This window comes from Panthera pardus, unplaced genomic scaffold (assembly GCF_024362965.1).
Source record: "Panthera pardus isolate Hobbes unplaced genomic scaffold, ASM2436296v1 HiC_scaffold_26, whole genome shotgun sequence".
In the NCBI taxonomy this organism is placed as follows: Eukaryota; Metazoa; Chordata; class Mammalia; order Carnivora; family Felidae; genus Panthera; species Panthera pardus.
Genome location: NW_026526832.1, coordinates 25,101,123 through 25,121,071, shown reverse-complemented (window position 1 = coordinate 25,121,071; position 19,949 = coordinate 25,101,123). Strand labels below are relative to the sequence as shown.

The window sequence follows — 19,949 nt, the reverse complement described above, 5'->3', positions numbered from 1 at the left end:
ATGGGGGCCTCTGCATGGGGCTGCTGCTCCCTGGGGCTCTGTGACTGGTGTGGCTCCACAGGACACTGCACAGCCCCACACTGCATGGGGAAGCACCCCAGCTTGGGTTCAGGGTTGAAGAGGCCAGAACGCAGTGGGAGACACTGTCCCTTTGGAAAAAGAATACTGCCTTATTTATTTATTTAATGTTTTATTTACTTTTGAGAGAGAGAGACACACACACGGAGACAGAGACAGAGAGGGAGTAGGGGAGGAGCAGAGAGAGAGGGAGACACAGAATCTGAAGCAGGCTCCAGGCCCATCAGCACAGAGCCTGATGCAGGGCTTGAACCCAGTAACTAGGAGATCGTGACCTGAGCTGAAGTCGGATGCTTAACTGACCGAGCCACCCGGCACCCCAGACACTGCCACTTGGGATGAGTGAACATCATCACTGCAAACACAGTCCGAGTGAAAGGTTGTGCTCTTTACAGGCCAGGCTGCTGTGGGATCTGTCTCACTTCAGAAAGCCTGAGCGCTCCCATTCCAGAGGTGGCACTGTCGAGTCTCAGAAATCCAAAGGCATAATGCCCGACGGTAGCAGCTTGCTCTGCAAGGCCAATTATAGATTTTAGGGAAACCAACAGAGTCCTACAGCAAATGGGACGGGCCGCTTTTGCTCAGTGCTCTTCAGACAAGTACAAAGATCTGCGCTCAGCGGCACCGCCTCGGCTGTCCCAGACCAGGCAGGACAGCACCGGCTACACAGCGTTCTACAGCTGTTCCGCTCTCAGAACTTGTTCTACAACAGAGGAAAGAGAAAGCGATTTCATCTGTTCCTTAAGTATTTCTGGGAGAGGAGTGACAGAGCAACAGTTGTGGGAAGGTGACAGGAACTGCCCTCACTAATGACCTGTTACCAGAATGACCTCCTCCGGGATCTGGGGACGGCCAGTGGGACCCACCTATTTGCAGAGCGATGGCAGCACATGTCTGCTGTAATTGGCTGTTCCTGCAGCGTGTTAATGCTAGTCTCTCTCCCGTGAAAGGTAGCTCAAGAAAGTCTGCTCCCCTTTCGCTTCTTAATTTCATTACCAAAGAGTCTTTTTCATTGGAAGGGAATTATATTCGCCTTTCAACTAACTTATGTGGTAGGTATGTGAAAGTGTAAGACTTGTGACCGTGCCATTGAAAAGTGTAGTCTCGTCATGCTGTTTCCAACAATTCTTGGCTGGTTCTTCGCTTTCCTATTTCTCAGTCTCCACTTGGCCTACCCTGGCCTTCCGTGGTTAGGGGTTACCCGGTGAGCAGAGAAGGGGTAGTTACAGGGAGAAAGCAAAGTCAGGGGTGGCATTTAGCACTTTATCCTGTTCCCCAAACACTGATGAGAGCAAGTCTGAAAGGTCCACAGTGACTGAGACTAACGGGAGGTGGAGACCTCCAGCCCTGCTCCCTCTGGCGCACCCTGGTGTGCCCAGTGCCCACTCACTGCCCAGCAGCCAAGGCACATGCGTGCCACCTGCTGTCCCGCTGAGGGTGGCGCTGCCTGACCTGGTTGTGGATGCATCATGCTCCTGTGCTCTCGGGAATCCCGCACTCTTCTATCCAGAAGGAACAGTGATCTGGGGAGAAGCTCATCCTTTGCAACGTGTCACCAGTGTGCAGCCACCGCCTGCGAGGCTGTGGGCGTCTGCCAGTCCTAATAGCATGCAGGTGCACGGCCCTTCGGCAGTGGCCAGTAGGAGGGAGCCCAGCTGCGGTGCGGGGCCTGAGCAGGGTGGATTTGCAGAGGCGGGATCCTAGTCCCTCTGTGAGCAGGGAGGCCCTGCAGGTGCACCCGCACCCCCTGGCTGTAATGGACGCCCAGTCACAGGGTCACATTCCCTTCCCAGGGAAGAGGAATTTTCCCATAGACTTAACCCAGCGAGGAAGTCTGTCCCAATGTAGGGAGGTCAGCACAGGTCCCTCTGCCAGAATGTCTGAGGAATGTACCACAAAATGAAAACGCTTTGCTGTCCCGGAGCGTGGTCTTGTGTATTGTTGCTGTAATTCCCACTCAGGGGTGCTGCACGGGGTTCACGCTCAACAAATAATAACCGCATATTTGGTAGTTGCTAATACCCAAACTCCAGAGGCTTCCTAACCATAGAAGAATGGAAATAACAGTTGCATTTGGAGGGGACCAGAATGGCCATGAAGTGTGGGGGCCTCGCTTTCTGCAGTCCCTGGAGCCAGAAAGCCAACAGTCGATGTCCTTGAGTCCGTCCGTCCCGGTTGTGCACAGCTCAGCTGAGGAAAGGCTTAAGGCAGAAAAGAGCTGGTCCACTTTACATTTCCATTTACACATTCAGTTGTGAGGGATGAAGAGTCCCTGAGACATGATTCCCTGAGAGTCCGACCGACTGAGAGGACTGTGTTTCTTGAGACCTTGACCCTCAGGTATGGTAGAAACTTTTATTAATTTAGGTAAAATTTATTGAATATTCTGTGTGGCAGGCCCTATTCTATAAGCCCTGAGAACACTGAGATGATGAAGACACAAGTCCCATGTCCTCAAACTTTCCTTTTAAGGCCAGGGAAGAGTTTGGCAGCAGGGGTGGGGAGGAGCAGACTGGAAAAGTAGAATTCTGGGAATAGCTGGTAAGTACTCCAGTAGAGACCTGGCCAGGGCACCGTGAGGGCTCCCTCCCTCTGGGGGGAGGAAGGGTCTATGCTGGGGGGCAGGAGTAGTTGGCGTTTGGGGCCGAGTCTGGGGGTGGGCAGTAGAGACATGGGCACTCTCAGAGCTGGAGCAGTTGACTCCAATGTTCTCAGGGTGCAGGTGCGGTCAGAGACACCAGTGCCTGAAGGGCCAAGGCGGCTGTGGTAGAGAGCAGAGGTCAGAAGGAGGGACGGCAGCCTCTGCTGTGACTCCTTGCAATTCACTGCCCTATGCACCCCAGCCCCACCTCCCGCCACACACTCTGCTCCCTCATTCTTCTCAAACTATTCCATTGTTACCAACCACGTGACCTGCCAACCTGGCCCTCATTTCCCTTCCCTCCACTCCTGTGCCAGCCCTCTGCTCTTGCTGGACTGCCCACTGGTGCCTCCAGGAGGCAGCACGGTGCTGTGTAAAGGGGAGGGATCTTGGCTCTGGAGTAGAGGCTGCCTTTGAATTCCTGCCGCCTCTCAGTAGCTGTGAGCTCTTGAGCCAGTCACTTACCTGTCACCTCTGTGGTAATCCATAGTGACTGTGGCCATAACCTCATGGGACCACGAGGCCCACATGAAACAATGTGAAGGGAGGGCGGTGGCTTCTATGGGCTCTCTCCTCTCTCTCACCTGTCCTTCTGGTACTAGGAGCAGTCTCCTCCACTCTCCTTCTGGGGGTTTCCTCTTCACAGAACTATGGCAACCTAGAGCCTTCAGTCTGGTGGGAGAGGCCAGACCCATGTCCCACAGTGGTTCCCCACATGGCCCAAAGTGAGATGTGTTCACAGAGCACACTTAGTTCCAGCCACTGACCCCTCTTTAAACCTCATTTCCCATGGGACAGTGCGGCCCAAGTATGTCCTCTTCTTTCCTGCAAGAGAAGGCTAGGAACAAAGAGGATGTCTCATGTTAAGGAATGTTTTGCTTCCTGCATCTTTTCTAAATCTACCGTAAGGTCCTCAAGGTGCTGTTTGAGCATCCTCTGCTCTGTGTGGGAAGACTGCATGGCCTTGGGCCAGAAAGCTGAGGGGGGAGGGGGGTAACTGTCCCTCCCCCTGAGTATGAACCAGAAATGTTAAGATTGCAAGAATCAAGTTGCAGGCTGGGTGAAAAAATGCAGAAGCTGAGATGTCACCGGGTCCTCCGCTGCACCAAAGAGAAGACACAGTAAGAGAAAAGCAAGTTTGCTAGCCTTTTCTTTTAGTTACCATTTTACAGAGCATCTACAGTAAGCCAGACAAGGTGCTAGATGCTATACGCATGAACTCAATTAACCCATTAAAAATAAACAAAAGCCTTCCTCAAATCTAAAATCCCATCAGTGCAGAGTCCAATGTGGGGCTCGAATTCACAAAATGTGAGATCATGACCTGAGCCCAAACCGAGTTGGACACACATAACTGATTGAGCCATGCAGGCGCCCCAAAGAACTTTACTTTCTAGAAAAGCATCCATGAGAGACAGATGCAGGAGAGAACATGGTGGCTTTTTAAAAATTATTTTTATAGATTTCAAACTCATCTCAAACTTACAAAAAAGTTACAAGTACCAAGAACATTTTGTTTCCTCTGAACCATGTGAGAGCAAACGGACATGATGCCCCAGCCCACCCCCAGACACTTCAGTGTGTCTGCAGAGTACAAATAAGGATATCCTCTTTTCCACAATCCAACCACTGAAGTCACAAAATGAACACTGATCTCTTACTCCCAGTTCATCTGTAGATCCCAGTCAAGTTGTGCAAACTTCCCAACAATGTTTTTTAAAGAAAGCGTCTAATTCAGAATCAAGCATTGCATTAAGTTATCATGTCTTTTTAGTCTAATATGGAATTAATTTTAATATAATGTAGGGTGAAGAAAAAAAAATCAAGCCTTTAGAGGTCCCTGGCTCTCCAAGGGTTGGGTGGAGAAGTGGATGGTGAGAGGTACCTGGCCACCTCGAACATGAGAGCCCCAGGAACTGCCTCTGGAGATTCTCTCTGTCCCCTGGCCCAGAGCAGCCTGGCCAAGGCCACTGGTCATAACTCCAGCTTAGACTTTTCACTCAGCACTAGATAAACCCATATGAAGCAAAATATATTTTTTTTAATGTTTATTTTTGAGACACACACACACACACACACACACACACACACACACACACACAATGTTAGTGGGGGAGGGGCAGAGAGAGGAGACAACAGACTCTGAAGTAGGCTCCAGGCTCAGAGCTGTCAGCACAGAGCCCGACGTGGGGCTCAACCTCATGAACCATGAGATCATGACCTGAGCCCAAGTTGGATGCTCAACTGGCCACCCAGGCGCCCCATTAATCCTATCTTTTAAGTGAGGACACTGATGCATGGAGAAATTAGAGAAAGTTGTCTAAAAATCACACAGGTGACAAGGCCTCCAGAGTTCCTGTATACCTTATCATGTCATATATATGCATGGAAATATTCAGTGCTTTGTTTAATTCCTAAGGAAATGAACTCCAATCTCCTGAAATCAGATTCTTCTGTAAAAGGAGGAATGAGAAAATCCAACAGAGAGACTTGGGTCCAAGTCTAACTCAGGAGGCCTGTTCAGACGGTACCATGCACCCCCGCCCCCCATACAGAGGTCAGGCCAGGCAGTTCTAAGTGTTGGTTAAACATTTATTTTGAAAATTCATTTGGCGATTAGATGATAAACAGAAAACGAGCCCGTATCTTCTACTTTTCATCATTTATTTAAGCTCTGAAAAACCACCGTAAGACCCAATGTCATATATATGGACAGAGTAATACAAACTAATGCTAAAAGGAGCTGGCGATGCTATTATTCTCTGAGTAGGTGTGATTCACCAGGACTTGGTCAAGGGCTTCAAGTTAGTACTATGAGCATCTCCTATGTGCAAGGCAGTTCAGAGCCGTGAATCTGAGCTTCTGACACCAGATTTCCAGAAGGCCCACCCACACAGCGGCCAATCAGGATTTCGTGTGTAGCCCTATGCCAGTGGCCTGTGTGTCTCCTGGTTTATCTCCGGGGCCAGGAGCACTTGGCTCTTCCCCTCTGAGAAGTCATTTGCTCTGATGCAGATGCTGTGCCAAGGGACAGTAACTCATTCAACCCTCACCACTGGGTTGGCAGCATATCAGAGCTGAAGCTTTCATCAGGGGGCTTTAGACTTTGAAAGGAAGGACAACATTCTATTGTTCTTTTGGAATGATAATGCCATGAGGGGTCTCCTCTAGGAAAAAAACTGAATGTTTTTGATCAACTGTTGACTATTACTGCTGTCAGTGGGATTTATTGGCTCCTAGGATCCCAGGATTGAGTCATTTTAGGGAAGGCAGAAATACTGTGAGCCTGCTCTAGGCTGGAGAACAAGCTTCTTCTCTACTGGTCCTCAAGCCATCCAGAGAAGGTGAATTCACATAATTTAATGGATTGTTTTGGTTCATTAGTAAAATAACTTCTTTCCAACTCACAAAGCCAAGGCAGAAATGTAGAACTCATTTATGGTCCTTCTCTATTCAGCAATTGAAAGATGCCCTCTCAAAAATTACTTACTGGACGATTTGCAGAAGAAAAGAATCATGGCATAGCTAAGAACTCTATCCTCAATGCCTAGCACAGTACTTAGCTCATAGCTGGCCCTCAGTGTAGTTTTATTACAAAAAACACAGAAGGGGCAAGTCCACGAGGCAGGTACAGACTGGCTTTGGACAACCCGGGGCCTCCCCATCCGGGCCCTGCAGAAGAGGAGCCTACAGCGAGCTCACAACCTGGCAGGCTCAGCACAGAGCTTGCTGGCTGTCTTGCGGCAGGAGGCACAGTCAGGATCCTTCCACAGCTCTTCCTGGTTCCTTCACCAGTGGAATGTCTGGTGAGCTTTATTCTCTGTGTAATGCAGGAAGATCAGGAAGTCTCACTCCTCAGAGAAGCTTTTTAGAGATGGAGACAAGCAGTACCTCCCCTGATGTTGGCCCCGCTGGGGGCCTGTGACCCAATGCAAGGTAGTAACAGGTTGGAGTGGGGGGTGGGGGGAGGTCCTGCAGGCTGGCCTGGCATCCAGTCTGATTCTGATGACCTCAGCCAGGACCTGTACAAAGTTAGTCCAGGCTGATCTCTAGCTCCTGTCCTTAAGGGAGACCCAGGTCCACTGCCAAGACCCACTAGTCATCACTTCCTGCTATTGGAATGTGCGTCCTCATGATCACATACACTTACATTTCTGACTATACGCTTAGCATTCACTGATCTCTTTTACATTTTTGTAATTTCCTCTAGGAGAGCCTGTTCTACAAGGTAACTCAATTAAAACCAACTGAATTTAGACCTCCTTTTGTCTGCAAGGATCCTGCCCACTAGAATAAACTGCATAGTGCCAGCTGGGTATCCCGTGCAAACAGAAAAGGTCTTGTTTAGATCACTGATTACTGTGTTCCCTGAGTCTTGGAAAATGGTTCTATTAAGCCTATGGCATATTTCACCAACTGGGCTTACTTCAGTCTGTAGTGTGGGGAGCTAGCTCGGAGCTGACAGCAAGCCAAGTCTTCTAGTATCAGACATTAACACCGGACACTTACCTACTAAGTACACTACTAACTACTAAGAGACAGCACACCTACCACTGCTATGTACTAGCTGTCAGTGACGCTTCCATGTGTCAGGGCTTCTATTTTGGACAGATCATCCTTTAGCCAGTCAGCTATCATGCCAGCCATTTCTCCATAAAAATGGATGATAAAAGCATGAGGTAATTTTTTCTCGCAGAGTCGAATATCTCCTTCAGGAAAATCTTTCTTGATGTCTTCATAGTATTTTCTTGGACACCAAGCATCCATAGTACCATAGTAAAATGTAAGCTAAAAGACAAGACAAAAACATTTTATTAGAAAACACTTCCTCTGCCAACACAAACATGACACCAGCAACCTGCAATGCTCTGGTAACAGCCCCTGTACCTGGCCCTATAAGATAGCCACAAGCCTCCCTCCAGACCATGAAACCCATCCCCACATAGAGAGAGTCTTGTGTGATAGATTCCCCATGATTCACTAAAAGGACATGCCAGCAAAGTTGTGTACATTGAGGCTGGGATGGACACTGGAGAGATGGCTGTGGAGGACAGGGAAGAGTGACTGAGACATGATCGCTGAAGGACTAGTGACCATTCATACACACTTCACAGTTTTCACGCAGCCACATGGTAGACATATGGATATGTTTGTTGAATGCATCTAAAGATGAACTAGAGAGACTCAGGCTTCTCAATATAGCAGACGAAAAGTGATCAGAATCCTGAGAGTGTCTGTAACATTTCCGAATAGGCTCCATGCAGCAGGAGAGTATGCAGATTCAGTGGGCGGGTGATATAATCATGCTTCAGGTGATAGCAAGCAGCTGCATGGAGACAGAGCCTCCTTTAAGACATTACTAAGACCCTTACTGGATACTGATCTATACCTGCCCATGACACACACACACACGCACAAATATGTGTATGTACGTATATACACGAATGTGTATATGTGTATGGGTACATACGTATATATGCACATACAGGTATCCCCTGCTTTTCCAAAGTTCATGTTATGCCACTTTGCTTTTATGAAACACCTATGTTAGCATCTGTTTTCGCTAAACGAAAGACACCCAAAGCGGATTTTCGTTTTTATGAACAAAAGCTAAAAGCAAAAATAGTGTTCAGTGTTTGTTTGGCAGTGGGCAGGTACAGAGGCAGCGCACACCTGGAAGAGGGAGTGGCTCCACCACGCTCCTTCCCCTGGAACTACATTTCACATCAAGCCACCATAGCTTTGAACTGTGGCTGCAAGCATCTGGGCTTTACCTGGATTTATTTTGGGCACCCACTAGCATGATGTGTCCTAAAGTATCTGAAAAGCCTAAGAGAGGTTATTTTTTGGGCCTGGGAACACTCAAAAAATTTTCCATATAAATTAAGGTAATTACTTCTTTGCTTTATGCCACTTCAACTTATAAAAGGTTTTACAGGAACGCTCTACTTTTGGATAGTGGGGGAAACCTGATAAGAGCTAACAAAAGACTTCACACAATGAAGTGACACGATCAGGTCTGCATTGTAGGTCACGTACTCTGGCTACAATGGCAAAGAGAGATGGGAGCAGTCAAAGTGTGTCGGGAAGACGACGCGGGACACATGTGTTATTGCCCACTAGGTGATTTTGATCTAACAGTCATTAAATCCATTATCTGAATATGGACAAGGGAGACTCCTCTGATAAAGACACTGGTCTTTATTACAATAACCTTATGACTTAACCAATATTTAAAGGAACAGTTAAAACAATACTTTAAAGAGGAAAATATGTAGACTACTCCAGAGAGTCAGTTACTAACAACTAAACCTTGAGTTGCAGACTTACTCTGAATTACTTCATAGACAACTTTCTGGTTGTCACCTGAGGTTTTAGTTTTGAAAGCTGCAAAGGATCTGTGGCTCACAGGCTGCTCACTTCTTCTTCCCATTCTCCTGTGTTTTGCTCACTACAATCATTTGTGGGTGCTCCAAAGCCCCTAAAACCAAAATTCATTTTGCCATGGCTCTTAGCAGCGTATGAAGTTCTTTCTGTTGCTGGAGGACAGAGAACCAGGTGGCAGCCTGGCTCTTTCCCCTGGGTATCAGTCTCTCTACCGCTCTGCCATGTTGCAACCCCACCAGCAGAGGGTGACGATTCTGGCCAGCAACACCCTGCCCGCAGGCATTAATTACCTACCAATAGGGCTAATAACTTTAGGTTCTCTCTAAACCATACCCTACCCTTACCCACAAGAATCTTTTAAATTATATCCAGGAAATCGAGTACGTTACAGTCCTCGTGCCCAGTGGTTCGGCACTTCCTCAGAGTATGAAACAGTGCTGAGAAATCTGGAAGTGCTGACTTGGGCCCATGACCGTCACGTGTGTTCCTCTGCCCCAGTGCACTCTCTTGCCTTAAGATTCCTGAATGCCGACAAAGGTGCTTTGGGAACCCTCACACCTGCATAAGCTGGCAAAGTCTTGTGAAAAGCTCTATTGTAGAAGGATCAACTAGAGGGACAGCAAGGCAGAAAGAGCTCTCCAGGGGTCTCTGACAAGGAGTGCTCCATCACTCTGTGCACCTGCTGCTGCTTTCTGCCTCATATTTCAGAGACTATTCCTTTGGAGAGTTTAGCATTTACTTTTCAGTGAGGGAATTACAACTTAAAATGTCTTCATTGAAAAGTCCAGCTTGATGGGCTGGGAAACACCATCCCTTCCCTCACGAATGAAGGTGAGGACAGTTGAGCAGGAATAACACACGTGGATTACAGAGGCCTTACACCTACTTCAGGGTATCCAGAGACAAGTCGTGTCCAAGTAGTTAAGCTACCCAAGACATGTCCAAGGACCCTTAACACAAAGTGTGCAAGATGGCATTAACAGTGAGGATTCCAGATTTCCCATATGTTCATCTAGTTTTATTTCTTAAGCCTCTATGACCAGTAACCATTTAGAGTGGCTGTATTTCGTTAAATCTCTAAGTAATGGTGGGGTAAGGTCTTTTTGCTTGGGTGTTTTGAAAGTTTTCTTCAGACTATATTCACTGAAGGGCAGCCTTCTATGAAAATCCTGGCTTACAAGTAAAACATGTGGTTATTCTAATGCCTTTATATACACTGGCTCAAGATACTTTCCATCCCTGTAGATTAGAAGTCACAGGCAATAGATCTGGACAGAAGGCTCTGCATCTGTAACCCTAAACAGGAAACAGAAAAAGTATGGGGTGTGTGGAGCTACTAGTGGGGGGTGGGGGGAGACAGGTGAAGCAGAAAGAAAGAAAGAACTGGACACCAAAGCACGGTGGTTAAGAGTGTATGTGCTATTATAATATCGATGTGTCAAAACAAAGAACCATCACAACATACAATAATGAACGGCTAAAAACTGAGAATAACATGTTAAGCTCTATATTCACTGCGTCCTTACAACAATACTCTTGAGGAAGGTATTTTATCCTTATTTTACAGAAAAGGAAACTGAGGCATAGTGAGATTAAGTTGTTTAAATTCAAAGAATTAGTGAGTTGTAAGGCTGGGGTATAAATCCAGAGACAACATTCCTAATCTGTACCCTTTACTATGATTTGCAATTAACAGTGAACTGACCCATGTTGTGAAGAGACAAAACCTGAAGACTGGGCGGTCTTCAACTGGCCATGAAAACTGAGAGTGACAATCAAGGGCAGGAGCAAACCCAACAACCTTCACTTACAGCCTTCTCGAAGTCTATGTAGTTCTGGGGCTCTGTGTGTCACGGGTGTGGTAACTGCTGGGACATGACCGGAACTGTTAACTAAGAACCTCAGGTTATCAGCAGGACATTTAAATTCAAAGGTTTGTAAGAAGATAAATAATTGTTTCCTGTAGTTTTATTTCTCCTTGGCACTAGCTTTGCTATGCATGAGAATTGATAAAAAGTACACATTACTGAATGGAAATTATTCCATGTTTCCAAACTGCTGTCATGTTAAGTAATCCGTTTCTCTATTAAACACAAAATTTAATTTTCCCAGTTTTTGTAAATTTAACTTCTCAGGACTGTGCTTTTTGCTTTTCCTCGTGTGTGTTCTGCAGTAAGGTGGAATTATAGTTACTAGAGTGCCTGTGCTCACAGACGTATTTTCCTTAAACATTTCAGCGTGCCCCCAAGGAGCTATGTCCCTGCAAATTGTTGCAGTTTGCTACCATTGAGAAGCCACATTTGTCTTTTCTCATGTGGGTGTTTTTTCTCTCACTTTTTGCTGCTGAAACTAACAGATTCAAAGCAGTCTCACCAAAAATGACTCTAACCCTCCTTCCCATCTGGCATTGGCTAAGTGGTTGAAATTCACAAGGGAGTAAATCTCACTTCTGGAGAAGCTGCCAGACTAGGGAAGAACACAGGCATGTACACACTGGCCCTTAAACACAACAGGCAGAGAAAGGTATAAAGTACTTCTGGAGTCCAAAGTAGGAAAACCTGGATTCTGCCCTGACGGAGTCAACAAACCTTTTAAAAATATTTATTTAATTTTTTTTATTTTAGAGAGCGAGTGAGAGGGTGAGCAGGGGACGGGCAGAGGGGGAGAGAGAGAGAATCTTAAGCAGGCTCCGCTCTCAGTGCAGAGTCCGATGCAGGCTATATCCCACGACCCTGGGATCATGACCTGAGCTGAAGTCAAGAGTCTGATGCTCAGCCGACTAAGTCACCCAGGTGCCTCAACAAATCTTTTTTTAGAACACATTTTGAGTTGTTGGCTTTTATGCATTACTAACAGAGGATTTATTTTAATAACAAAATAAATACCAGAAACCATCTTATGACCTAAGTTCATATATTTGATTTAGCTGATAACTAGAATCACTTTCAATGATGTATCTCGAAATATTAAACATGCAAAACCCCACAAAAATCCCTATCTGGTGATGTACACACACACACACACACACACACACACACACACACACACACACAGAGGAATACTATTCAGCCATAAAAAGGAAGGAAATCCTACTGTTTTTGACAATATGGCTGGACCTTGAAGGCGTTATGCTAAGTGAAGTAAGTCAGAGAAAGACAAATACTGTATGATTTCACTTATATGTGGAATCTAACAAAAAAAGGAACTCATAGAAACAGAGAGGAGAGTGGTAGTTGCCAGAGACGGGCAGACAGTGGGGATGGGTGGAAGGATTGGGTGAAGGGGGTCAAAAAGTACAAACTTCCAGTTATGAGTAAGCCCTGGGGGGTTTAATACAGGGCCTGCTGACTAGAGTTAGCAGCACTGTACTGTGTATTTAAAAGTTGCTAAGACAGCAGATCTTAAAAGCTTTCATAGCAAGAAATTTAAATTTGTAACTATGTGAGGTGATTATGTTAACTAAACTTGCTGTGGTAATCATTTTGCAATATATACATATATCACATTCATTATGTTGTATACCTTAAATTAATACAATGTTTTACCTTGATTATATCTCAATAAAGCTGGAAAAAAATCTCTATTTGTATTACTTTTCTCTATTCAACAATCCAGAGGACTACAGGCATTATAGGAATCACAGGCCTAACAAAAGTGTTTCATAGTCTTAGAATGTTACTTCTTTTCTTTCTCTTTCTTTCCTTTCTTCCTTCCTTCCTCATTCATTCATTCATTTTATTAATCTTATGCATAAGCTGCATTTTATTTTATATTATTTATTTATTTTTAAGTTTTTTAATGTTTATTTCTTTTATTAAAATATTTTTTTTAATTTTTTTTTAAATGTTTATTTATTTTTGAGACAGAGAGACAGAGCATGAACAGGGGAGGGTCAGAGAGAGAGGGAGACACAGAATCTGAAACAGGCTCCAGGCTCTGAGCTGTCAGCACAGAGCCCGACGCGGGGCTCGAACTCATGGACCATGAGATCATGACCTGAGCCGAAGTCGGACGCTTAACCGACCAAGCCACCCAGGCGCCCCTTTAATGTTTATTTTTGAGAGAGAGAGAGAGAGAGAGAGGGAAGGAGAAGGGGCAGAGAGGGGGACACAGAATCCAAGGCAGACTCCAGGCTCTGAGCTGTCAGCATAGAGCCCAACGTGGGGCTCAAACTCACGAACTGTGAGATCATGACCTGAGCCGAAGTCGGACGCTCAACCGACTGAGCCACCCAGGCGCCCCATGCATAAGCTGAATTTTAGAAGCTCCTAAGAATATAATTCATCATAAAGCCAAGTTTGGTATAAGCTAGTTCTTCCTGGCAGTTTAACAAAGTGAACTTCCTCCCTTCAAGTGGTCTTCCAGCGATCTGTTTCATGATACAGTGTAGACTAGAGCAGAGGAGCAAATAGCGCTTCAGGGCCATCATGCTCAGAGTGAAAGGGCTTCTCATAAAGCCTTTGTGTTCTATTATGGTAAAATAATCTGTGAAACTGCTCAAGTTCATTATGCAGTCACAGGGAGAGAGCATGGTGCAGTGTGCAGAACTTGGGCCCTGGGCCATACCTGCCTAGACTGGAATTTTGGTTCTTCTATCACTAGCATTCTTCTATCACTAGTTGTTCCCTTAGACTAGTTTCTTAGCCTGTCTGTGCCTGTTTCCTCATCAGCAAGGTGGGGATAGAACAGCTACCTTGTGGGGTGGTAAGGATTAGAAAACAAAGCACATCAAGCACTTGGCATATAGTAAGCACTCTTAAAGGACACATGGTGTTATACCGGTGATAACAATGAGGACAAAGGGATCTCCTGTGGGGGCAAAATCTGTCTAGATTCTTCCCTACAGTGAGAGTTGTGCTCAGATCAGAGGGAAAAAGAAGCCACAGGACCTTAAAATAATTTTTGAGAAAATATATTTTCTTCTGATAAGCTGCTTTTGATGTAAGTCAGGCTCAGAAAATGTGGAAGTAAAGAGACTGTCTTTTTTTCCATTGGATATTCTTTCCTGCTTTGTCAAAGATTTGTTGGCCATACATTTGTGGGTCCAATTCTGGAGTCTCTATTCTATTCCATTGGTCTATGTGTCTGTTTTTGTGCCAATATCATGCTGTCTTGATGATTACAGCTTTGTAGTAGAGGCTAAAGTCTGGGATTGTGATGTCTCCTGCTTTGGTTTTCTTCTTCAATATTACTTTGGCTATTTGGGGTACTTTGTGGTTCCATATGAATTTTAGGATTGCTTGTTCTAGCTTCAAGAAGAATGCTGGTACAATTTTGATTGGGGTTGCATTGAATGTGTAGATTGGTTTGGGTAGTATTGACATTACAATATTTATTCTTCCAATCCATGAGCACGGAATGTTTTTTCATTTCTTTGTATCTTCTTCAATTTCCTTCATAAGCTTTCTATAATTTTCAGCATACAGATCTTTTACATCTTTGGTTAGGATTATTCCTAGGTATTTTATGATTCTTGGTGCAATTGTGAATGGGATCAGTTTCTTTATTTGTCTTTCTGTTGCTTCATTATTAGTGTATAAGAATGCGACTGATTTCTGTACATTAATTTTGTATCCTGAGACTTTGCTGAATTCATGTATCAGTTCTAGCAGACTTTTGGTGGAGTCTATCGGGTTTTCCATGTATAGTATCACGCCATCTGCAAAAAGTGAAAGCTTGACATCTCTTTAACAAATGGTGCTGGGAGAACTGGACAGTAACACGCAGAAGAATGAAACTGGACCACTTTCTTACACCAATCATAAAGAGAAACTCAAAATGGATGAAGGACCTGAATGTGAGATAGGAAACCATCAAAACCCTAGAGGAGAAAGCAGGAAAAAACCTCTCTGACCTCAGCCGCAGCAATTTCTTGACACATCTCCAAAGGCAAGGGAATTAAAAGCAAAAATGAACTATTGGGATCTCATCAAGATAAAAAACTTCTGCATTGCAAAGGAAACAATCAACAAAACTAAAAGGCAACTGATGGAATGGGAGAAGATATTTGCAAATGACATATCGGATAAAGGGCTAGTATCCAAAATCTATAAAGAACTCACCAACTCCACACCCAAAAAATAAGTAATCCAGTGAAGAAATGGGCAGAAGACATGAATAGACACTTTTCTAAAGAAGACATCCAGATGGCCAACAGGCACATGAAAAGATGCTCAACATCACTCCTCGTCAGGGAAATACAAATCAAAGCCACACTGGGATACCACCTCATGCCGGTCAGAGTGGCTAAAATGAACAAATCAGGAGACTATAGATGCTGGAGAGGATGTGGAGAAACAGGAACCCTCTTACACTGTTGGTGGGAATGCAACTGGTGCAGTCACTCTGGAAAACAGTGTGGAGGTTCTTAAAAAAATTAAAAATAGATCTACCCTATGACCCAGCAATAGCACTGCTAGGAATTTACCCAAGGGATATAGGAGTGCTGATGCATAGGGGCACTTGTACCCCAATGTTTAAGGCAGCACTTTCAACAATAGCCAAATTATGGAAAGAGCATAAATATCCATCAAATGATGAATGGATAAAGAAGATGTGGTTTATAGATACAATGGAATACTACTTGGCAATGAGAAGGAATGAAATCTGGCCATTTGTAGCAACGTGGATGGAACTGGAGAGTGTTATGCTAAGTAAAATAAGTCAGGCAGAGAAAGACAGATACCATATGTTTTCACTCATATGTGGATCCTGAGAAACTCAACAGAAGACCAGGGGTGAGGGGAAGGGGGAAAAAAAAGTTAGAGAGAGGGAAGGAGGCAAACCATAAGAGACTCTTAAATACTGAGGACAAACTGAGGGTTGATGGGGGGTGGAGGGGAGGGGAAAGTGGGTGATGGGCACTGAGGAGGGCACCTGTTGGGATGAGTACTGGGTGTTGTATGGAAACCAATTTGACAAATAAATTTCATATTAAAAACATATGAAGGGGTGCCTGAGTGGCTCAGTCGGGTAAGCGCCGACTTCGGCTCAAGTCATGATCTCGCGGTTCATGAGTTTGAGCCCCGTGTCGGGTTCTGTGCTGACAGCTTGGAGCCTGGAGCCTGCTTCAGATTCTGTGTCTCCCTCTCTCTCTCTCTCTCTCTGCCCCTCCTCCACTCATGCTCCGTCTCTCAAAAATAAATAAACATTAAAAAAATTTTAAAAGAAATATGGAAGTAATATACACTTTCTTTAAGCCTAAAGCAAAGTGTGTTATTATATACGTTATCATGTATAGCAAACATGCACTCTACACACACACACACACACACACACACACACACACACACACACACACTGTATTCCCGTGAAAAGATCATGGGGAAAGACATTAGTTAGAAGATCCAAGATCAGTCATCAACCAAACAAACAGTGAAGCACAACCCCTGTCTGCAAGCCACCACTCATGCTCAGCTCACTGAGTGGACGCTCAGCCACTTTACTTATAAATGAGACCTGGAGCCTACACTGCAGCACCATCTGGGTATTCCTGGTTGAGTATCTTCCAAAATGAAGGATGGCACCAGCATTCGGAGACTACCCTCCTGGTAGGGCTCACAGAGGGAGCCCCTGGGCAGTGGAGATAAGGCCCACTGCTTCCCTGGGTGCTGAATGAACAGGCTTCCCAGTATGTTTACGTGCAGATTTCTTTAGAAAGAGTACCCCGAGCCTTCAAGCCACATGGCAGGGGAAACAGCCGCCCTGAGAGCAACCAAGGAGCAACGGTGTAGATGTTCAGGGAGGAGACGTGTATTCTCTAGCGTGCTCTGAGAAGTCAAAAAACTTACGCCATTCCTGCTTCCTCCACTTTTTATTTCCTTTTCAGAAATAACTGCCACCCAACAGGTGTGGGTTTGTTTTTTGTTTTTATTTTGTTTTTGATTAAAAAAGCAAAAGATCTGATATAGGGCAGCGAGCTGCTTACAGAGAGGTCAAATTAGTACCCACACACATTTAGGTACTTCCCAGCGAGATCTCCCTGTCCTGCCTTTTTTCCCCTGTTTTCACCCCCCTCCAGCTTTCCCATGCTCAGGGTACTAACCCTCCTGCACTGTATCCCACCCCTGGGGAGAATCCAAAACAGGTTGCTTGCTGCTCATCCCCTCCCCAAAGTCAGACCCGGCACCTGTGAAGGAGACCTGTTTTGTAACATAAGCCTCTTCATTTCAGTTATTTAAAAATCATATTCCTCCTGGGAACAGAGGAGCCTCAAACTTTTACAATTTCACTGCAAGTCTTTCCAAGCAACCATTTTTAGGAACTTGAAGAGTTGTTAAAGAAAGGGAGGCAGTTTAGGAAATTCATTTTCCAATTTACCTTGTTTCCTTTCTTCCTTTTATCCAGAATTGGCTCAATTACCATTCTTGAAAACATGAGAATTAAAATCCCCAAAGATTAAGAAAAGTGGCTGAGGATGGGGGCAAGACCACTGAGCCCTCTCCCTTCTGCAGGCACCTTGGGGAGCAGGTGGAAATCAAGCCACCCAAGGAGGAGGTGAGGGCTGGCGGGTTATTGACCGGACCCCTCTCCAGTGACTGGAATGACTGCGCAACCAACAGACTTGAGAAGTGGAGCTCTTTCCTTTCCGTGTTAAACGCAGGCGTAAAGGGTCAGAACCCACCTACTCCCAAACAGAAGGCGCTGGACCAGCCAGTGATTAGCTTTGTCTCTTTCTTACCTGGGACTAGAGTACGAAGATGACCTGAGGCATCAGTTTCCCTCTGGTGAGGCTACAGAGTATGAGGCATCGGGAACAAATCTATCCCCTTGTGTTTGTGTTTCCCCCTGGTCATATGCCTCAGGAAACTGGCAGATGTGCTGAAGGATCCTGTTTAGGACCTTCAGCTCATCTGAATCTTCTGCACGAGGGTACTGGCCCAAGTCCTGGTAAAGATTAAGTGCTCCTATGCCTTCCTTCACTACTGTTCATTCCTGTTCAACATCTCTCTCGGGCATCTCAAGGGGAGCAGTGGCTGGGATCTAGAATGGGACTGGGGCATTCCAGGGTCTCTTGGCTATATATTTAGTATTACCGAAATCTTTAACTATAGGATGAAATGAAAACATCTAGGAAGAAGTGTGTGGGGGGAGGAGAAGTTAAGCAAATAGTCTTTTTAAAGCACTCAGAGGCACATCTAGGGTATGACTAAATTTGTAATAATATTAGTAAACTTCTAGCTGAATGCTTAGGGCATGCCAGATACTCTTAAAAGGTCTTTATATGAATTATAGCATTATATTTTTGGAACAAATGTATAGTACTAGATGCTATTACTAAACCATTTTATTGATGAGAAAGGAGACAGAGTGAGGTCAAGTAGCTTAACCAAGGTCACATAAGTGAGCAAGTGGTGGAGCTGGAGTTTGAACCCCAGGCAAGGAGAAGACTCTGCTCCCCAGTGCATACCCACCCCTTTCAATCACTCTTCACTTGAGAACTCAGGGTGTGCTCACACACGTACGTAACATGAAGCTCTCAAGGTCAAAACGATTGACATAAAAACAAGCCTATGTATTTCCAGGATGATTATGACATTCTGAACAGGCTTCAAATGAGACAGGCAGAACTAACACAATCAGTTTCAGACCGAGGCGTGGCGGAAGGCAGACCTGGTTAGTAGGTCCAGGCAGCACTTCCCATGCTCCGCTAAGCAGGACGTGTGCATGTCTGAAGGATTTGCATGCCCGAATCTGCAAACAACTGCACAACGTTTGTTCCCAAAGGCAACGTGCACCTCTGGGCTCGGGTGGGCTAAGCAGGATGGGGAAAAAGCCGTAGCAGAGGGGTTCCTGTTCCTGAGGGCACTTTGCCCCTTTTCCCAAACAACACTGTCACCCTGGCCTGGCTCTCTGGGCGCAGGGCGGCCCTTTTACTGCTGTCTGCCTTTGTCAGAAAGCTGCACCTCGTGTGTTCTCGCCGGGAACAATTTTAGACCCTTGCTGACCGGCAGTGATGCCCAGATTCCATCTGGCAGTAGCACACACCAGCTGTTTCCATTCGCCGAGGCCAGAGATGGTCACGGCAGTTTAGAATTTCCCTCCTAAGTGAGTTTTAAATGAAAACTTCAGGTTTCTAAACCAAACACGAATTCACTTTTCTGTGAATGAGACATACATTCTCGTACAGTTTAGAACAAGGGCAGAACACATGAATGCTGACCTATTTGCCTCAGACACACCAGGTGCCTCCTAACGCAGAACATACCCCAGGGGTTCTCCAAAGAATTGGGACAGGAGTGGCGAAGACGTACAGTTGATTCTCTTCCTTGGGTTTATTTCTATTCTGGTTCTCATTCTTGTCCCTCCCCCTCCCGTCTCATCCATTAGCCCCTCTACTTCCTCCCAACCTTTTAAGCTGTGTTCCCCAAGGGTCAATCTTTAGATGTCTTCTCTCCACATACTACTTCCTTTTCTTACTATTACCCAAGCTCATGGCTTCAAATCTATCCTTACCGTTTCCAAATCAAAATTCAGCCCGGACTACCATTCTAAGCTTCACACCGTACGGCCAGCTACCTGCCAGACATGTGCCCACTTGGGTGTCCACAGGTATCTCAAACAAAGTACCCAAATCAACTACTCTCTCAACCACCTCCCCCAACTAGCTGATCTTCCTTCCCTATCTTGTTATCAATCTAAATACAGAGAAATAATCTGAGATTCTTCCATCTCCATTCTCTCATTCTTTCACTTAGTACTAAGTGCTGTTGTTTTTTGTTATAGACTCAAAACTTTAATCAGTGAACTAACATGCACACATGAAGGGCACCTTTATGCTGGCCCACAGCAACACAGGTCAGTAGTTACAGAGTCCGCTCCCAAGTACTAAGTTCTTCTACTT

The 19,949-nt window shown here is 45.4% G+C and overlaps 1 protein-coding gene across 3 annotated transcripts in view; it reads right to left on the bottom strand.

Annotated features, from left to right (window-relative positions):
* Positions 1-5,366: 5,366 nt before the first annotated feature.
* Positions 5,367-19,949, bottom strand: part of LDAH (lipid droplet associated hydrolase) — a 110,172-nt gene continuing 95,589 nt past the window's right edge. For all 3 annotated transcript variants that reach the window (XM_019450833.2, XM_053891122.1, XM_019450840.2), the window contains one exon: positions 5,367-7,507. In XM_019450833.2, coding sequence (XP_019306378.2) covers positions 7,283-7,507 — 225 coding nt within the window. In that variant the 3' untranslated portion in view covers positions 5,367-7,282. The remainder of the gene's footprint in view (positions 7,508-19,949) is intronic.